At 36.8% G+C, this 19,069-nt stretch overlaps 1 protein-coding gene across 3 annotated transcripts in view; it reads right to left on the bottom strand.

Annotated features, from left to right (window-relative positions):
• DKK2 (dickkopf Wnt signaling pathway inhibitor 2) overlaps positions 1-19,069 on the bottom strand; it is a 125,230-nt gene that overhangs the window by 97,408 nt on the left and 8,753 nt on the right. For 2 of the 3 annotated variants that reach the window (XM_031607525.2, XM_090138839.1), the window contains exons 1-2: positions 15,143-15,261; positions 3,597-3,636 (exon numbers count right to left, since the gene is read on the bottom strand). In XM_031607525.2, the coding sequence (XP_031463385.2) occupies positions 3,597-3,636; positions 15,143-15,154 (52 nt within the window). In that variant the 5' untranslated portion in view covers positions 15,155-15,261. Of the gene's footprint in view, positions 1-3,596; positions 3,637-15,142; positions 15,262-19,069 lie in introns of those variants that run through there. The other variant, XM_090138838.1, reaches the window with a different exon arrangement.

Raw genomic sequence — 19,069 nt, 5'->3', positions numbered from 1 at the left:
TCCCCCTCCCAAATTTTATGGAAGCTTTATCTATGAGGTCATGCATTAACACAAATTCATAAATAATGAATAGTGAGAGGTATTGCTTGAAATGCTTCTCAGCAGTTTCAAAACAAGGAACAAAATTATACTTACATAAACATCCAAGACTTTAACTTAAATGGAATAATTCTGTATTATTTTGTTCTAAAATATCCAATTCGTTTTCTACTCTCGCTATATTGCTGTCTTCCATGACTTAAATGTTGGAGTTCCCAACCACATATTATGTTGGTATTTCTATCAGTTTTGAATCTGCTTTCTTGAAATTTCATGAATGTTTCCATGCTGCACTACCCTCTCTGAACCTTTTTTAATTTAATTGTTGCAGTTCTTTTTTAGCATCTTGTCTATAGGAAACAATCCTAGCCTTTTCGTTTTGATTTTATGTTGGCACAAGCAATTTTCTACAGGGTAACTAGCACAAGGCATTATTCTAAATGATACAGCTTAGTAGGTTCCCATTCAGACATTTAATGTTTTCCGTAAGATCTTTCACCCTTTACGTTCTAGTGTACAGCTTACAGTTGCAAACAACACTACACACTAGACTGTCTATGATAAAATATTGATCAATCTAGATCAATAATCGCAAGGTATTAGTATATAAAATGCAACTACACTTTACCCTAAGTCTTCGGACAACATAAAATGCTCAGTATCCTAGCAGATTCACTGATGAATCCACTTATGTCTAATTTTCCTTCTTTATTTCTTCAGAAACTCCTTTTTACCATTAGGTACGGTACCACTACACTCTACCTGATGATCTGTCATCAACTTCAACTGAAAAAAACATGCTATCAAACTACTACACTGAATAAAATTCCATTAAGGGGGTGTACCTGGAAAGCGAAGGACAGCCATTTAATTATATTTCTAGGATGTCAATTCCTAAATAAAAGTAGAAATGTGTTATGAAATAAAGCTGCTCCAGAAGTCAGAATAGCTGAATCACAGAAGTAACAGGTTTGCGTTCCCTTTGCACTGGAAAAATTCCTGAGTGGTACAAACCATCCTCTTTCATTCCTCGAGGAGCACTCGAGGAATGAAAGAGGATGGTTTGTACCACTCAGGAATTTTTCCTTAGTCAAAGAAATTCCTCAGGAGCCTTTGTCACTGTGTTTGCAGATTCTCTGTGACAAGGCAACTAAGGATCAGGCTAATAACTTATGTAAAACCCATGAAATAATATGTTAAAAAATAAAATAAATACAGACATTTGCACATTCAAAGGAAAATGATAAACAAATCAAAACCCAGTACAAACAGGGAAAACCAGCTAGTTCCTCAGCTGCTGCAACCTAGAAAAGCTACTTGGAAAAGAGGTTCTGACTTGACATTTAGGAGGTGTAAAATGAAGGTGTCTTTCTAGAGTTCAGAGAAAAATTAAAAAAAAAAAAAAAGAGAGAGAGAGAGAAACAGAAGGAATTAGTGCTGAGTCTAGTCTCCAGGGTCATGGACCACCATGCAAGAAATGCTTTGTGCAAGGATGAAAAGAAGTCGTATGTCGCACTCCCTGCAGTGTTCTTAAGCAGGGATCAATGAGAGCTCTGGGCTGGATCTGATAACTGTGAAATCTCTGTATTATTGCAACAGTGAGACTTAGAAACACTTGAGGAAAAGCCATGAAGAAAGTGAGAAAGGAGCTGTAAGTCTCACTTCAGCTGCTAAAACTAGCTCTCACAAACCAGCAGCTGTCTGGAGCCAGAATTTTTGAGTGACCTTTAGGGATCACTGTTATAACCACGAATGCTCTTTTTATATCCCCTCCAAAGCAGAAATAAGCCTAAGAGACTTTTTTTCTTTACCCTTAGACCATATCCAGTTAGGCTTGTGATGTGCTACAACTGCTGCTTCTAGTGCTATGTCCTGTTCCTGTCCTTCCCTAATTGTTCCTTCATAGTAACAGTCATTAACTATTCAGCTCAATTTCAAGTAAATGTTACTACTACAAGCACAGTGCTGTCCAAAATCAGGCCATTTGTTTCAGAACTTAAATATGAATAAAGCATAAAGTCTACCTTGAGACCATAACTTTTTAAACATATTTGACGAGATGTGGGCCTAGGCAGCAACAAGACCTTGATTTCTAGATTCATTTCTACGCAAGTATTTGTCACAGAGCATTCAGACATATCTTGAAATTGAACATTTATTAGGGTTTCTTTTGTGAACAATCTCTGGTTTTGGTACCTCTAGGCAATTTACCCGAAATATGATATTTCAATGAACATTAGGAATCCATATAGTAAAACGCACTGTACTGTCACTACTTTTCTTGTTATGAAACATACAAGAAATAATTTCACAGGCTAAAAGTAACAACAAAAGTCACAGTACTTTATCAGAGTAGGAAAACTGCCTCCCTAACAAATGCATTTATTAACGTAATACCAAGAGTATGACAACATGAACTATTAGAGAGAAGTTCAGGCTTGAAAAATATTCAAGTGCTAGGCATATAAGCTTGTAACCCTGTATTTTCTCCCTGGGGCAAATTTCCCACTGACTTCAGGGCTCATTTTTCCTCCCCCAAATAAGGAGGATAACCCTCTCTCAGAAAGACACTAGAATACAAGGCTTTTTGAGCAATTTCTTCAGAATCTAGTGTATGCTAATAAAAGTGCCCCCATATTGCTCACCCAATTAATCCATCTTGGCAGGCTTAGCTCTATGTAGATATTATACTGTTGTTTTTTTTTGTTGTTGTTGGTTTTTTTTTAGTTTGATATATAGGAGCCCTGTGATATTATCAAGTTACAACTCATTTTTTTCTTTATATATATATATATATATATATATATATATATATATATATATATATAATTTTATATATACATACACACAAATGTTTTTGAGGATTCATAATAATAGCTACTTACGCTGTATAACTAACCTTATGCACATTAGAGCGTCATGGATTAGAAGTCCTAACTTTCAAAGATGACAAATCAGTGAAAGTTTTTACTCTAATGTACTTCACGTGTGTGTGGGAAATAAGTAAGAAAAAAAAAATCAAGCATCCACACCCTTCCCTGAAACCAGGCTCAGCACAAAAGGATCTCCAAAAGAGGAGTAACACCCCAAATGTCAGAATCTTCACCAAACACTGCTGAACAGCAACACTCAAGCACTTTTAGTGCAGACATGTGGAACAACATCTATTGCTGCTTTGGAATATTTGCTGTGCATTGCAGATAATAGGCCTCGGCATTCCATACTTCTAAGTCACATTCTTATCTCTTCCATTTTAATCTTACCATTCCGCTGAGTTATGGACCTTTCAGTTGCTCACATATTGTTTACTTAACACAGCCTGGGCTGCTCACTTGTGTAATTTAATAAAATAGAGCACAGTACATTGCTAGAAAACACCAGAGATCATACAACCTGCTCATGCTTTTCAGACATAATGGACATGATCAGACGGAAGAGACTCCTACTCGTACTGATGAAATTGCTTAAAAATCCATTTGAAAGCAAAACTCTCATCAAAGAAGAAAAAAGACAAAAAGAAAATAATTGCAGGAAATAAGATAAAAATGATAACTCACCACCATTAGCCACTCGGTTTCTAGGTGTTGTTTTCTTTTCCTGTGAAAACAAAAGCATCATATCAGACACCTGACCTGAATCTGCTACACAAAATATTCAATTTTTAAACAACTTGCTATCCATCTGTCTCCAATTTAGTGTATTGCTTCCCTCCAGATTATTCTAAAACAGCTGGAGAATTATGTTATCCATGGCCCAATGCTGCTAAGCTGGACCAAGCTAAAACAGCCAAAGGTTTGACCACCCAGTATTCTCAGATGAACATTTCCAGTTCCAGCTCCTTTATTCAGACTTCAGATTGAGAATCTTTGAGTCTTTCTTGCAGAAGAGCTGTTTCTTAGTATTACACTGTCAACAGAATGACAGCGTTTAATAAAAGCCTATAATAATCTGAACATTTTCAACCAACGAATTTTGTGCAGCAAGACAGGAGATAGGTTGTGACTTATTTTGTTCCTTTTCTGCTATATTACGTAACACAGAAGACCAAGAAGCCAGAAATAATAAGACAGTTGAAAAATTCCAGGCCTTTTGAATTCTGTAGGACTCTTCTTCACTGACCAATCTATGACCACATTTTTACATACACTCATTCATTTTCTAACAGATATGTTCAAATAATCAAAGTACAATGAAATAAAAAGGCTAGCTGCAATAGAGCTTTGATAGGTAAACTTGGGAAATGACAGTAAAAAGCTAAATTTCAAATAAGCCATAATATACTGAACAGTATCTGTATAGTTTGTATATGTGTATTGATACACAAAAGCTCAGCAGTGCAAAATCACTATCACGTTTAGTAAAAAATTCTAATTGTGGAGTTTAAGCTAGTATTGCTGATGGAGATGAACTGTCATTATTTTATTACATGTAACAATCAAATCTTCTTCACATAATAAGTAGAGGTGAAAAAGAAAAAAAAGAAAAAGGAAAAAGAAGGGGGGAGATGCCCCAGAAAGTGTAATTAGCCAGAACACAAGAGGCCACAATACCTTCGTGTGTGTCTGTGAGAGAGAGAGAGAGAGAAAGAGAAATCACTCTAGGATACAGAAAGGAAAACAAGTTACACAAGTGTTCCTGGATGCAACTTTACATTGCAAGCCTTATTTTGGTTTAAATGCAAATTTTATGATCTACTTTCAGCTGCCTAAAATCTTTAAAAAAAAAAAAAAAGAAAGAAACAAAACCACATGGAACACCAATCATGAAATGAAATAAAGATTTCTTTTATCCTGAGACATATTTTGTGTATAATAAAAATGTACTGTAGAAATTGTACTCTGAGAGAATAATTCTAGCCTTCGTAAAATGTTAGCTGCTCAACTTCCTGTGCAGATCAGCACCACCCATCTGATTTTGTACAAATATGCCTTTTCACATTTTCTTTATTTTTTTCTATCATTGGTATTTATCCCAGTTACTGTGATCCTTAGTTATCCTATTTTTCACAGGTATCTCAACAGATTATTTTGAGGAAAACACGTACTGGGCTATATAGCTGGAGATCTAGGCTCAAAGAGTGGATGGAATTGAAATTTTTGGTCACAAATGTGACTGAAAGATGAATTGGAGGGAGGAATACAAGTATCAATAACAACTACATCAGGAATTAGATTTAGCTCAGCATTGCATTTTCAAGATATGGAAAACTTCTCAATAGAATAAGCTCACACCTAAAGAGAGAAATCCTGCTCTACAAGACGATTTACCAGCAACTGATTTTAATTTAATTTAGTTTTTGTGAGTGGATACCACAATAAAGAAACTCACTGACATTTATAATTGTGAATGCTACCCAGCCTATGAAGTTTTGCGTATGTGTGCCAGGAGGATAGTGTGTACAACTGAAAAAGACTGCAGGAAATGGTACCATTTCCATTCCCGGAGATAGAACTGGTTGAATCTGTAATGAATATTTTAGGTATTGCCTACCTTGTTTTGGAATACAGGAATAAATGGATTGTATTTTTGATATATTTTTTTAGCCCTAATTTCTATAGTAGCAGTAATAGAGAAAAACACTTCAACATCTGTATTCTGAGCATTGATTTTAGCATGGGTAGCACAGCCTGAACAATTAGTAGAATCTGAAGCACGCCAATTCTCCTAGCAGCATTAACACAAGTCGTATCTGTTTTATTGGTATTGATATTGACTGAAGTAGAAAGAACAACAATAAAAACTGAGCCCTTTGCTTGTCCATCAGTAGCACATCTGTTTTCTACTCCTGAGACCCTCATGGCAGATCTAGGTTAGGACCTTGCCTGAACTTAGCATTAATCTGTCACCACCATGTGCTTTTTCCCCACGCAAATACTTCAACTCATACTTCAACATATATAAGACTATTAGAAATTGTGGTTCTGTGATTGCAGTTTGAGTTCATCCTACTGGGTAGACCCATCCTGCACAGAGCACAGAACCCAGGAACAATTCTCTGTCATAGGAGAACTCTAGTATGGAGTCCTTCCTGGGCATCTGGAGCCTATTCACAGGAGTGTTCCCAGAATCTCTCCACCCTCCACATTTCCAGCAGTTTTCCTGGAGTAATTACAAACAACCTAGTCATACACAAGATAAACAATCCCCAGTTCAATCACTGAACAATTACTGTTGCAATAACCAAGCAAAAGAAAAGATTTGTAAACAATAATGTCCAAATCCCAGGAGATAAAGAGAAGGCAAACATCAGATAAGCTCATCAGACTCATTCCCCACTCAGGGAAGCATTAACATTTGTTTTTGGCTTTCCATTAATCATATGCTCTGATGTACATTTATCCAAGTGTATTTTTTTTCCCTACGGTTCTGAACATAGTATAACATTTAGTAATGGAAAAGCAGAGACATTCCTAATAAGCGAAGTGTCACTTCTTCCTGAATCTTCAAGTATCATATCTGCACATAATATGGCTCTTGGAAAAAAAATGAAACAGAGCAAAACAACAGCTGCAAGGACAACAACACTTTTGGAGTTAAGCCACTGTAAATGTCTTTATTATGCTGAAAATCTTCTGATGAATCATTACTCATTTTAACTGCCAGTGGCACCCATTAAAGTGATGCACCTTAAACAGCAAAGTTAATCTACAGTTTTTCATCAAGGATGAAATGTTTTAAAATAGACCTAAGGTGTATTTTGTATGTCAGTCATTTGCTAGAGGTTAATAAAAACATTAAGGAATAAAGGTAGGCAAGCATCACAATAGTAAGAATTTGTTTCTGATGAATTGAAATATAGCAATTGCCACAGTTATGAAGTGTTATTCAATCAAACTGGAACACCATGTAATCTAACATAACACTATGAATTAGCTTCAGGAACAAACAAATAACTAGAGTTTGTTACAGATCACTTGAGTAATCTAGGTCATTTGACTAAGGAAGCATTATAATGCAAAAATTATAAACAGATGACATTTCCAGCTACAAGGATGGTAAACCAGGTTATCTACTATACTGCAGATTAAAATAGATTCTTACAAAAAAAAGAGAGATTCTTAAGAATGCATGCAGATTCTACTTATCCAATGGAGTGATGCAATATTAATTTAAAAACAAAAATAAATCAACAAAGAGAAAACTAACCCACAAAGAAAAAGTGAGTTACTCAAACTACAGAAGAAAAGCTTCTAGTTTATTAGAAAAGCCTCATGTGGGCACTCTTTTGATTTCATTTTCCATAGCTCACCTGCAATTTTATGTTGCAGGTGAGTAATCAGAAATACAAATTTTCATCTACAAAAATATTGTTTGTTACCCTTTCTACCTATAGGATTTATATGTAGGTAGTTACTTGTATATAATTGCTCAATATTATCCAACCAAAAAAAGATCATTTTATTCACTTTGAAAATCCAAATAAAGCAAATCACACACTAATTAGAGAAAACTCGAAGAGAAACAATAGCTAAATATGACAGTAGGAAGGATGTACTTAGATCTAGCTTTTAGAGATGTGAAACGTAACAATAGTTTCATACATGTAACCACAGAACAGAAACATCATTCAAAATCGTTAGCACACACATTAGTAAATTCTAAAGTAGACAGCTAGAAAAAGAATAAAAAAGGCAACAAAGTTGTCTTTTTCTACAAATTCAAGATAGATTTCCCAGTGAGTTCTTCCTGGTACAGCCAGAGTTCCAGTAAAGAGGAGAGAATCAGGAGGAGGATAGACCACAATCCTGAAAGCTGGAATGAGATGAAAGATGATAGGCATGTGAAATTGGAAAGGCAGTGAGGAGGGTAGCACTCCTGAGTCAATGAATACAACAGTATACGCTCTTGGCTTTTCTCTCTCAGACACAGTCTTCACTTTCTGTCATAAGCCCATGTTTTAAACAATTGCACAAACTAACACTGCTGTATTTTATGCAAGAGGAACCAATGTCCAGCAGAGAACATAAAAAAGTCTCTTCCTGACTCAGAAGCTGAAATGTCTTTTTAATGTTGTGCTCCAATCCTTTGACCTTCCATCCCTTTCAAAGGAGCCTTTATGCTTCTAGGACAGCTCTATTTGGCCCACGAAAAGTTTACAGGCATTGGTATTTGTCACTTAAAACTGACATTCAGTTGACATTTTAAAGCATTCCAAACTGTCTTCTTCATTGTTGGAGCTACCACAGAACACATGTGCTCATGGTATACCAAGAGAAAGCACTGGGTCCAAAGTACCCATGTTACCTGTGCTATTGCTTTCTCCTACAGGAAGATAAAGAAGACAGACAAGGAGAGAAACCAGTAACATCTCTGAGCTACAACACTGGGAATTGCTTTGTTCCCATTCCCTGCTCTCACAGTATCTTAAGAGATCTCTGCATCTCTTCCTTCTCTTCATGAGGCATTTGAGAGGATAAATACAAGAAAACTTGCATGTTAATTAATAAAGCATTTGGGAACCAAATTTGCATTTCCTAATGGTGAGCTAAATTTTCTAAGGATTATTTCTTACCCTAAGCAAGTTGTTTCAAATAGCTGTGCCCTGCAATAGACACCAGAAGAGTGCCTCTGTTTTTATTCCTAAACACACTTTGTGTGTTCTGGAGAAGAACAACTAAGAAATGTTTTCTTATTAATAGTTTCCATTTGATTTGCCATGATTAATTGAAGAACACACTATTTCATTATGTTTCTCTTCCTGGCAGCCTGTGCAGTAATTGCACACAGTAGCTAGAGACAAGTGGACTAGGAGTTCTGGAATGATGAACAGGAAGGATGAACAATTTGTAAATTAATCTCTTCTTCTAGTGGTAAAAAACAACTAAAGTATTTATATTTAAAAAAAAAAAAAAGAAGTTTATACCAGTGCTGCACACTGAATCAGGTCAATCTATTACGACAGAGTTTGTATTATTCAAATAATGAATGACCTCCAGCTTTTTCCTGAAGTTCATTATTCTCTAAACTTGATTTTCATGGGGGCCCAAAGGAAAATAAAAAGATTCTTGAATAAGAGATGCCAATTTCAGATAGAGATTAGAGCTTTTATTACATTGTTCCTATTGTACATGACACTGAAGAATCAACTAGATCAATTCCAAAATGTGGTTAGTTAGTGGGGTTGGACTGCTTGTGGTATGTAGCATGGAAGTCATGCCTGTGAGAGAAAAAGAAAAAATAGCCCAAAGAATGTGGACACAGAGACTGTTTTTTCCTTACTATAAAAGTCAATCTTATTGCGGTGACAACTAATTATTTTTCTTCTGTTTTCCTGAACCAAATCTTCAGAAACATCACACTACAGATTTTAACTATAGATGAGTTGTTTTTTTAAAAATGTAAATAAATCTTTCTTATTAAAATGCAGAAACTACCTTTTAACATCCAGATTAGTAGGTGGGCTAATATATGTCAGTATATGCCATGCGCTTAGACCTTCAGAAAAGCCAAGTTGGATAACCAGAACCAAAGTCCTTTCTAGAGACATACACACAAAAAGAAGAAACAGACCACTCTTTCAGAGAAGTTGTTCCTAATATCCAACAGGCATCTCCCTGACAGAACCTTAGGCCATTCTTTCTAGTCCTACCACTAGTTCCATCAGAGAGGCTGACCCCCACCTCACTACAACCTCCCTCCCAATCAGGTAGTTGTAGAGGGCATGCAGGCTCTTGTTGGTCACTGGTGAAAAAAATGCATAGCTAATGGTGGTGACTACGTTGAAAAAGAGTTTTTTTTTGTAGCTGAGAATTTGCTCTTGCAAGTAATATTATTGTGCACTTTGTGTCTGTTGTAGCTTTCATGAAAATAAGTAGGAGGCATTTCTTTAAGAACAACTATCCATGACCAACTATGTCATCAGATACCACAGGAATGAAGGAAAATGATCTTACTATGTTTGAAACATTCACTTCTGTGGAATAGTTACCTTTTTTTTCATGCATGATATGAAACCGGGGGAGGAGGGAAAATGGGATTCCTCTGTATCACACCTAAGAAGGTTTCTTTCAACAAATTATTACATTGACCTGTTTATCCAACCAAATCTTGTTAATACTCAGCCAAAACAAGCAGGCATAACTCTGACTGTCATTTCAGGCCACCAATTTATGCAAAGGAACACACGTATTCCTGATACACCTTGGGTTCCCCACCAGTGTAACCACACGAGCACAGCACTACCCTTGTTAACCAAGGTACTATGAGAGGCATCTGCGTAAATCCAGGCAGACTGTAGTGTGAATACAGCAATAGCATTTATGGTATAAACCTACTTCAGCCACAATTCAGTCACTTCTGTATAAGTCAGAATCCCTCTGGGCTTGTTCCTGGAGTTCAGAGCAACCTAGAACTCCTAAAATCTACAGTTTAAGCAGTAAAATACATCACAACAAAATTTTATTTAACTGCTGATTCTATAAACATATTTTAAACTCCAGATCAGGTCAACGTATCCCTGATTTTGCAAGATTTTTCCATAGGCAATCAATTTTTTTGACACTCCTACTTAAAAATAAGGAAAGACATCAAATGACAAGGTTTAGTCAGGAGAAACTATTCCACAGTTTCATCCATCTCATAATTTGGATATTTTTTCCCAGATGTTTTGTCTAGAATTTTTCACCATTTTTCAATCTAGTGTTTCTAGTTTCAGCACCTTTTTACAAGTTCAAGTTTTTTTGCCCTCTGTAATCTATAAATATCAAATACACAAAGTCATCGTTAGCTATCTTGGCAAACTTTCCCATGCACTGTTGCTTTTATCTTTTTTTCTTAATACATTCTTTCACCTGTTTTCTTCATGGGCACATTTAGAGCAAAGATAAAAAATGCAAAGAAGATATAATATCCCTTTTTTTTTTTTTTCCAGCTAATTCAATTGTTAAAACTCATTCAAGATTGTCCTAGAAGAATATTTCCATAGATGGAAGATAACTGGTTATGAATAGTAACAAACAATATAAAACAAAGCCATTTATCTCCTTTGTTTGGAGCAGTTAATTCTAAATATTTCCAGTAATATTCACATGGCTGACACAAAAGAAACTGATGATATATGGTCTCGCACCAAAAGCCTGCATGATGGGTGGCTCTTAGAGCTGAAAGCGAGGGTAAGCGCCACAGGAGTGAGAGCAGTGTCTCAGAAGCTGATCATGTAGTAAGAGCTACCCACAAGACAGAGGAAGAATGAACATCCAGAAGGCAAATCCAGATATATTTAAGGAGCACTGAATCTCAAGGATGAGCCTAGTGTTGTAAGGATAAATGCAATATTAAGAGCTTATAAGATAGAAACTTCAACAAAGTAACGTGCCATGACAGTTATCTTTTAGACCCACCCAAAACAGCCAGCTCTATCTTAGCTAGCAAAGCTAAGCACCAACCATGCATCAGACTGACAGAGTCCTAGGAGAGTCAGTAGTCAGTCTACTCTCAGCTGCAAATTTTTTGCTGTGCACATATAAACTAATTTTAATTGGATAGCTTAGGTATGTCAAGAGAACTTACAAGTTGTAAGTACTCATCCCTTCACAGTTGGGCATACCCAATCCTGGCCAAAGATGTAGATTCTATCTTCTTCTTCCCCTTAGAGTTTGAGAATTACACACCTGTATGGAATTGTATAAATTCATATATACACACACCCTTCATAGACACGGACCTAGGGTTCAAATTTGAGGATGACTCTGGTCCATGGTTTTTTAGATCCATATCCGTATCTAGGGGAGTAAGCGCATGGAATGGAAGGATTTGTTGTTCTATTGTGCAGCAATATAGAACCAATACATCACTTGTGTAAATAAACAAAGGAAATAAAAGTACACCTACATTAACACTAAGGTATACTGGGTTTGAACTTTTAAAAAAAATTAGAAAACAGTTAAAAGCAATGCTTTACAGGAGCCATATGCACATTCTATCTATTTAGACTCAGATACCTTTCACCTGTGAAACTCTGCTGTTTTGAACAACTCCCATCAAAATCACAACCCTTTGTGTGCTTATGGGGACAAAAAACCTTCTTATATCCAACTTCCTTTATTTGCACACAGAGATTTCTGCTTCCTCCACCTGAACAGACCATCTCTTAGAAATGCTAAGACTATCAAAGGAAGAAATTCACAGCTTGCATGTTTCTTACATAGCATTACACGTGGCTAATGCAACAAAAGACTGTTTTGCAAAAGGACAGAATTTCTCTCCTGAGTGGTGGGTCACATTATTGACAATCTAGGGGGTATGAGTCCCAGTGCTGCTAGCCAGTCAAGGGCATTGTCATGCTCTTCTCCGTGCTGGTGTGGCCACACCTTGAGCACTGCACTCAGCTGTAGGCGCCACAATGTAAGAAGAACGTAAAACTATTAGAGAGCCTCCAGATGAGGACTACAAAGACAGTAAACTGTCTTAAAGGGGAAGACGCATTCAAGAGAGGCTGATGTTTCTGGGTTTGCTCAGCCCAGAGCAGACGCCTCATTGCAGCTGCAGCTCCTCACAGGGAGTAGAGGGGCAGCGCTGAGCTCTGCTCTCTGGAGTCAGCAACAGGACTCAAGGGAACGGCACGGAGCTGTGTCAGGGGAGGGACAGGTGGGGTGCCAGGTACTTCAACAGAAGGCAGTACCTCTGGTGTAACAGGCTCCCCAGAGCAGAGATCACAGCCCCAAGCTGCCAGAGTTCAAGGAGCATTTGGGCACCGCTCTCGGAAATATGGTTTGAATTTTGAGTGGTTCTGTGAAGAGCCAAGAGTTGGACTTGATGATCCTTGTGGATTTCTTCCAACTCAGGATATTCTATGAGATTACACTGCTACCCCAAGGCAGAGCCAATGCCTGCAAACCACAGATACACCATAACTGTACAACAAGGTGATTCTTTATTCCTTTTCCCAACCTGAAATCTACATTAAAAGGGGTAATCAAAGATAGAGGACTGTACCAAGCAATATGCAAGACAACCAATTTTTTGAAAGTTCTTTTGAACACTTTCCATCTAGCATTTCCCTCTCTCTGAGCGCCAACCCTAGAGGTTAAGCAGTATGAAGGATTATTTCATGGAGAAGCAGAAGTCTATAAAGATAAGTGAATTTGAAGCCTTTATAGATAAATTTTTGAAAGGTGGGTTCCCAAATTCCCTCTGGTGCTCCATTAATGCATTACAGCTACAGCCTTAAACACATTTAATGTCATTTCTTTCTTCGTGGAATAAACTTTAAGAGTTAGTGCAGTGCACAGTTCAGTAATTTAGCTAATTTATTAATTGGCTAAAACAGTAATCAGAGTTAAAAATAAGGGAGTACAATCATTTAAATAGATATATTATTTTATCTGTGGCCCCATGAAACTGTAAAAATGTTTCTACAATTCCATAATTTAAGAACTAGGACCATTAGTATGAGAAATGCATGGGATGTTAATTAGGAATGCAGACTTACGTAGGAACTAACCAGATAATACAGTAAAATGAGTGATTTGTAAGCTTCAGAACATAACCAACGTGCTTATTTACCAAGAACTAGAAAAGCACTTGAGAAGCAAATAAGGTAATAAATACATAACCAGAGGGGTACTATACTTTATGACATCTGACTGTTGTTCAGAGTTGAGATGCTATCCTGTAGATCCATCACGTAATACTTGAATGCAACTACTGCCAGAATCAAAAGATTTCAGAACCTAGCCTGGAGTTGAAAAATACCGCTATAAATATTTACATCAGCTTTTCTGTTGTCACAGTATACAGGACTGTAATGTTGTAAGTATACTATAAAAAAAAAAAAAAGGCTTTCTAATCTCCTTGTCTCAATGCAACATCCTTCTCTTCACTAAACCTTACAGTCTCGTATCATTTCTTTGTCAAAGTGCTATAATTAAAGTGGACTTAAAATGAGCCCTTCCTATTGTTGGAGTAAATTGCAAAAGACTTCAGTGTCAAAAAAAAACAACCTGAAGGTCACCATATTTTAGAACCACGTAACTTCAAATCTCAATCCCCTCCCTCAACATCCAGAGTTTGGTGGCATATACAATTATGAGTAAGATCAAACAAGCCCAGTGAAGGACTCTTAAAATAATCACTTCCATAACCTATATTGTGTATCAGCTTGAAGCAATTCAGCAAAAGCAAATTAAAAAATTTTACTATTTGACAAAATAAGCTAGGTTTTTTCATTTATACCCTTGTAGTTCTACCTGCCAAAAGCTAAAAGCTTTATAAACAACAACAACACAAAAAATATATAATATATCCAATGGAGATTGATGTTTATCAAGAGGGTCACAAACGGACAAAGCAGGTGGAAGCTTCCAGGTCATGGGCACACACAAAACTGTAAGTGGGAAAACCTGAGAAACAGGATAGTCTGTTCTCAAAACTGAGATGAATCTTTAAGTGATTAGCACAGCATCACAGCAACATATTAAAAACTCCTTAATATAATTGTTTCTGTATTAACGAAATCCAGCCCAATTTCAGCAAAAGTTTTTGGTGTGTTTATTTTTTCCTTTTTCTCCTTAATGCAACTTTGATTCAAAGCTATTGGAAAAAACACTGTGGTTTCTGGAGCTATTTAGTCTAACAAAATGTGGGCAGATCCTGCCGATAAAGGAATGATTTAACCAAAATGAATTTCTATAATCAAAAATAAACTAGGATGGGGAAATCCAGACCAGGCTAAATGAAAGAGAACTTTAAAAACATCAATTATTTGTTGCAGCACAGTTAAATATTAATGCAGCCTCTTTAAACTCCTTCCAGTCAATCACAAAAAATGACAAAACATGGGGCTAGAAGGGAAATAAAATGTAATGTCTGGCTAACTTCCCCTCTCTGTTACATCTAAACACTGGAAAGACTCAAATAATTTACACACATGCAGGGCAGAATCTGACCTTCAGAAACATATAGCAAAGCCAAGGATCAAGCTAATTGTAAGCCTTTGTTAATGGAGAACCTTCTAGTACTATCCCTACTGTAATTAGTCTTAAAGAGAGCTTCTTAAGTCAACTTGATAGTATAAAAAGAAACAGAAACAGCCACTTTCCCATCGCTTAAAAAAAAAAAAATCACGGAAAAACTAAAGAAAAGCAAAAGTAAAAAACCAACTAACCTCTCCTGGCATGCATCTGAAGACTCTCCTGGCAGCTCTACTCCCCACGCAGCAACACTCACTACACTAGCTGCAGCTGAAAGTCATTAAAGAAGATGAGGAACACCTGGTCTTCCCTCACCAGCTGAAAACTATCTGTTCTTACCCAAAAGGTGCCACAAAGGGTCTTGGTTACTATCCTGCAAATGTTTTGGGATACTGTTTAAATGTTCAGACTGGGATGTTTTCCCTGTCTTTCTAATTTAAACCTGCAAGCCTGGGAAGTTAGCTATTCCCCACTGTGTCAGAAGCTTGAGCAGAAGAGTTACACAGGTCAGTACAGCAAGGCAATATCTCTGGTATTAACTGCTGGGAGAGGTCATGCAACTCCTACCCCTCTAGAAACCACACTTTCTCTGTTGTTTGTTTGTAATCTGGTCAGTCCTGCTTCAGTTTGCTGGTTACATCACACTAGTAGGAGAAAATATCTTCAAAGCATTCCTTACCCTGTGAGCTATTTGGCAAAAAGAGAACGAAGACAACTCTTCCTCCTCTGGCTAGACTGAGAAACCCTCTGTTTCCTTTGCTCTTTAGATGTTACGACCAAAAATGAAGTTACATTTGAGTTGCTTTGAATGTTTCTTTCACCTGCAAAATTAGGGTAAAATTTGAAGTTTATGAAGACATTTACAGGGGATTTTCAAATTCTTTTCAAAAAATATATTTGCCAATAGAACACTTTTTAAAATGCGTGTACCGCACAGATTACTCCGTGCTTTCCTTGTTCTTCTGTCCTGAAGAATACATTAGAAACCATGAGCAGACTCTCAGGTAATGAGCTTTTTTACTACTCAGCCATCTCTTCTATTCTGTGATGTTGTTTTCTCTGTATGTGCTTCTGAGAGGCATGCATAGGTAGCAGTTACCTCAAGCCAACTCATAAGCCATCCTTTCTCCTTATCTCTGAAAACTCTTCAGTGCTAGTCTTCCATTTGTCTTTAGCCACAGAGACAAACCTGCACTTTCTTCTACAAAGCATACAGCAGTCTATACCAAATAGCCAGGGATATCCCTGGGCTGAAAGCTGTATACAACATACCAGTATTCCTATTGCATTTTGCCTCTAGCTACTCCTCTTAGCAGCATTTTCTTTCTGTTATACACTGCCTACCTCTCCATTTCTTTGCCTTGGAAAACTTCTCCCCAATGAATGTACCTGCCTACCTGTCTTTCTCATAGCAGGTCCAGAACTCAAGCAGATTCTAGATTAAGAAGACTGGTAGCAAGCGTGCAGAAATATAAAACAATAGAAAAAGAAAGAGAGAAAACTAAAAATGCTTGAATGAGGTCAAGCTTTCCTCCTGGCAAAGTAATAACCCTCAGATTAGACCACTGAAACACCACCTGTGGCATGGTGGAGAAACTACTTTTTTTTTCACAGACCAGCATTCACTGCCCCACAGTCAGTTTCCTATAGATATTTGTGAAAAACATCCAAAAAGCTCTTCTGACATAAGAATTTTATTTGTTGAGTCCTAATTAAAATCTATTACTCTGCTGTCTTGATTACTCTACATTTTTTATTTCTTTATTTGAAACACTGTAACAGTAAAAGAAGGCACAGAAGGTCCAGGTGGTTCCTGCAATGCACTGATAACTTTCTGACACAGGTGGTGGAGGAACTAATGAGGGGTATGATACTTGACCTTGTTTTTACTAACAAGGAAGGGCTGGTTAGGGATGTGATGACTGGGGAAAGCTTGGGATGCAGAGATCCATGAGATGGTGGAGTTCAAGATCTTGTGTGGAAGAAGCAAAGCAATAGATAGAATTGCTACCCTGGACTTCAGATGAGCCAGCTTTGACTTCTTCAAAGACGTACTTGGAGGTATCCCATAGGCTAAAGAGTTTGAAAGTAAGGGGGCCTATAAGAGCTGGTTCACACTTAAAAAGCACTTCTTCCAAGCTCAAGATTGGTGCACCCTTAGGAGTAAGAAGTCAGGAAAAGGTGGCAGTGCAAACAGAGTATGGATATAACTACCCACAGCACTATTCTAAAATCTTTCAACTGTGCTGTCATGTAATTTTTTTCTTATAAAATTCTGAACAATGCTGCTTGTTCTAGAGTAGAAGCAAGCAGGACTTTGCTAGTTTCTGAAATAGCAAGGAGGGAAAGAAACATTAACTCTGATCCCTCAAAAGCACATGTGTAAATCACTGATATTTTACTCCGTATAAAAGGGAGGCAACTCCTTGGCATTCTAACCACAGGACTCATTAATGGAATAGATTACATTTAAAGTTCCCTCCAACTTGAACTATTTTATGATTCCATGATATCTAATCACTTGAGATCAGTTATAAATCCATGGGAGTAGAAACCAACAGCATAATTTTCAAATTGATAACATGAGATAGATATTAAAAAAGTAACATAGCTGAACACTGTTGTGGGAAGGGTTAGTCTTGATATGGATTACATCTGTTATGGAATGTAGATTTTTTTATGATGGAACTGTAATAGACCCCAATTAGAAATAGTTAGCTGGTAATTTTGTATGGAAACATAAAATACTGATATGCAATTCAAATGTCAGGAAAGTAAACTGAAAAATAAGATACTGTTAACAGCAATCGTTACTTAAAAATGTTATACACCATTTGGTTTTAAAGCCAGATATTCCTTTAATAAATACACTGGAAACATCTACGATGTAATTTTGCAGTGATGTTACAGTAATCTGTTGTGGTTTAACCTGGCAGATGGCTCAGCACCAGAGTCGTTTGCTTATTCTCTCCCTTCCCAGTGGAATGGGGGAGCAAATCAAAAGGAAAAAATAAAGCAGAACTTGTGGGTTGAAATAAAACTATATACAAAGATAGAGAAAAAGGATAATAATTATGACATATGTATGCATGAATGTATATAACAAGTGATTGCTCATCGCTGCCCAGCCAATTTCCAGCTTTCCACCCCAAGCAGCAAAAGAAAGTGAGATGAATTCCTACCTCCTTCAAAACTCCTTTTGCGTGATATCATATGGTATGGAATATCCCTTTGGCCAGTTTAAGTCAGATGTCCTAATTCTACGCCATCTTAACCCTTTCTAAGTATGAGCTGAGAAACTCATCCTGACTCATAGGAATGGCCTTGGCTCTGCGCAACACTACTCAGAGGCAACTATAAACATTGGTGTGTTACCAACACTGTTTTCTCCTAAAACCAAAATGCAGCATCATACCAGACACCCTGAAGAAAACAATTCCATGCCAAATGAAACCAAGACACAATCCTAAACATTTAGCTATTTCATAACTTGCTGTAACTTCATGTACACAATTCCATTTCCAAGGCAGGGGAGAAGAGACATTAAGAGAAAATGGTTGCCATGGATTAAGATTGGATTAGAGAATAAATGATTTAAAGGGACCAAAAATGCTGAAAATTATTGTCAGTTACCATTTTAGGTCATCTTTCCCCGTTTTGCAGACATAAAATATGTATTTTCCAGGCTTTGCCAGCAAATACTTTATTTCTACAGGAACCACTTGAGTGTTCAGTAGATCAAAGGTAGTCGTAAAAGTCTGTGTTCTTGCAAATCTGGTGAGTGTATGTTTACCTTACACAAAGGTTGTGATGTGAAACTTACAAAAGGGATGATGTACACAAGAATGCATAAATTGATAGTTATGTATTTTCTTAAAAATTTCTACATGATAGTTATATAAGAGGCATTACACTGAGGAGAAAAAAAATGAAAAAAGCACCTTAATTTACTTACACTTACATAAAAACACTAATCTAGACTCTTCTTGCATATCCTTTCCTTATGCTTAAGGAAGTCTGCGATACTGAACACAAAAAAGAATTCATGTTCATATATTTAAGCATATATGTTACTAAATGTGCCTGAGCTTAGATTCTACCTTTTTTATAAATTAAAAAAA

The sequence above is a fragment of the Phasianus colchicus genome, chromosome 4, assembly GCF_987193195.1.
Source record: "Phasianus colchicus chromosome 4, bPhaCol1.hap1.1, whole genome shotgun sequence".
NCBI lineage: Eukaryota > Metazoa > Chordata > Aves > Galliformes > Phasianidae > Phasianus > Phasianus colchicus.
This window is presented reverse-complemented; position numbering and strand designations above follow the sequence as displayed.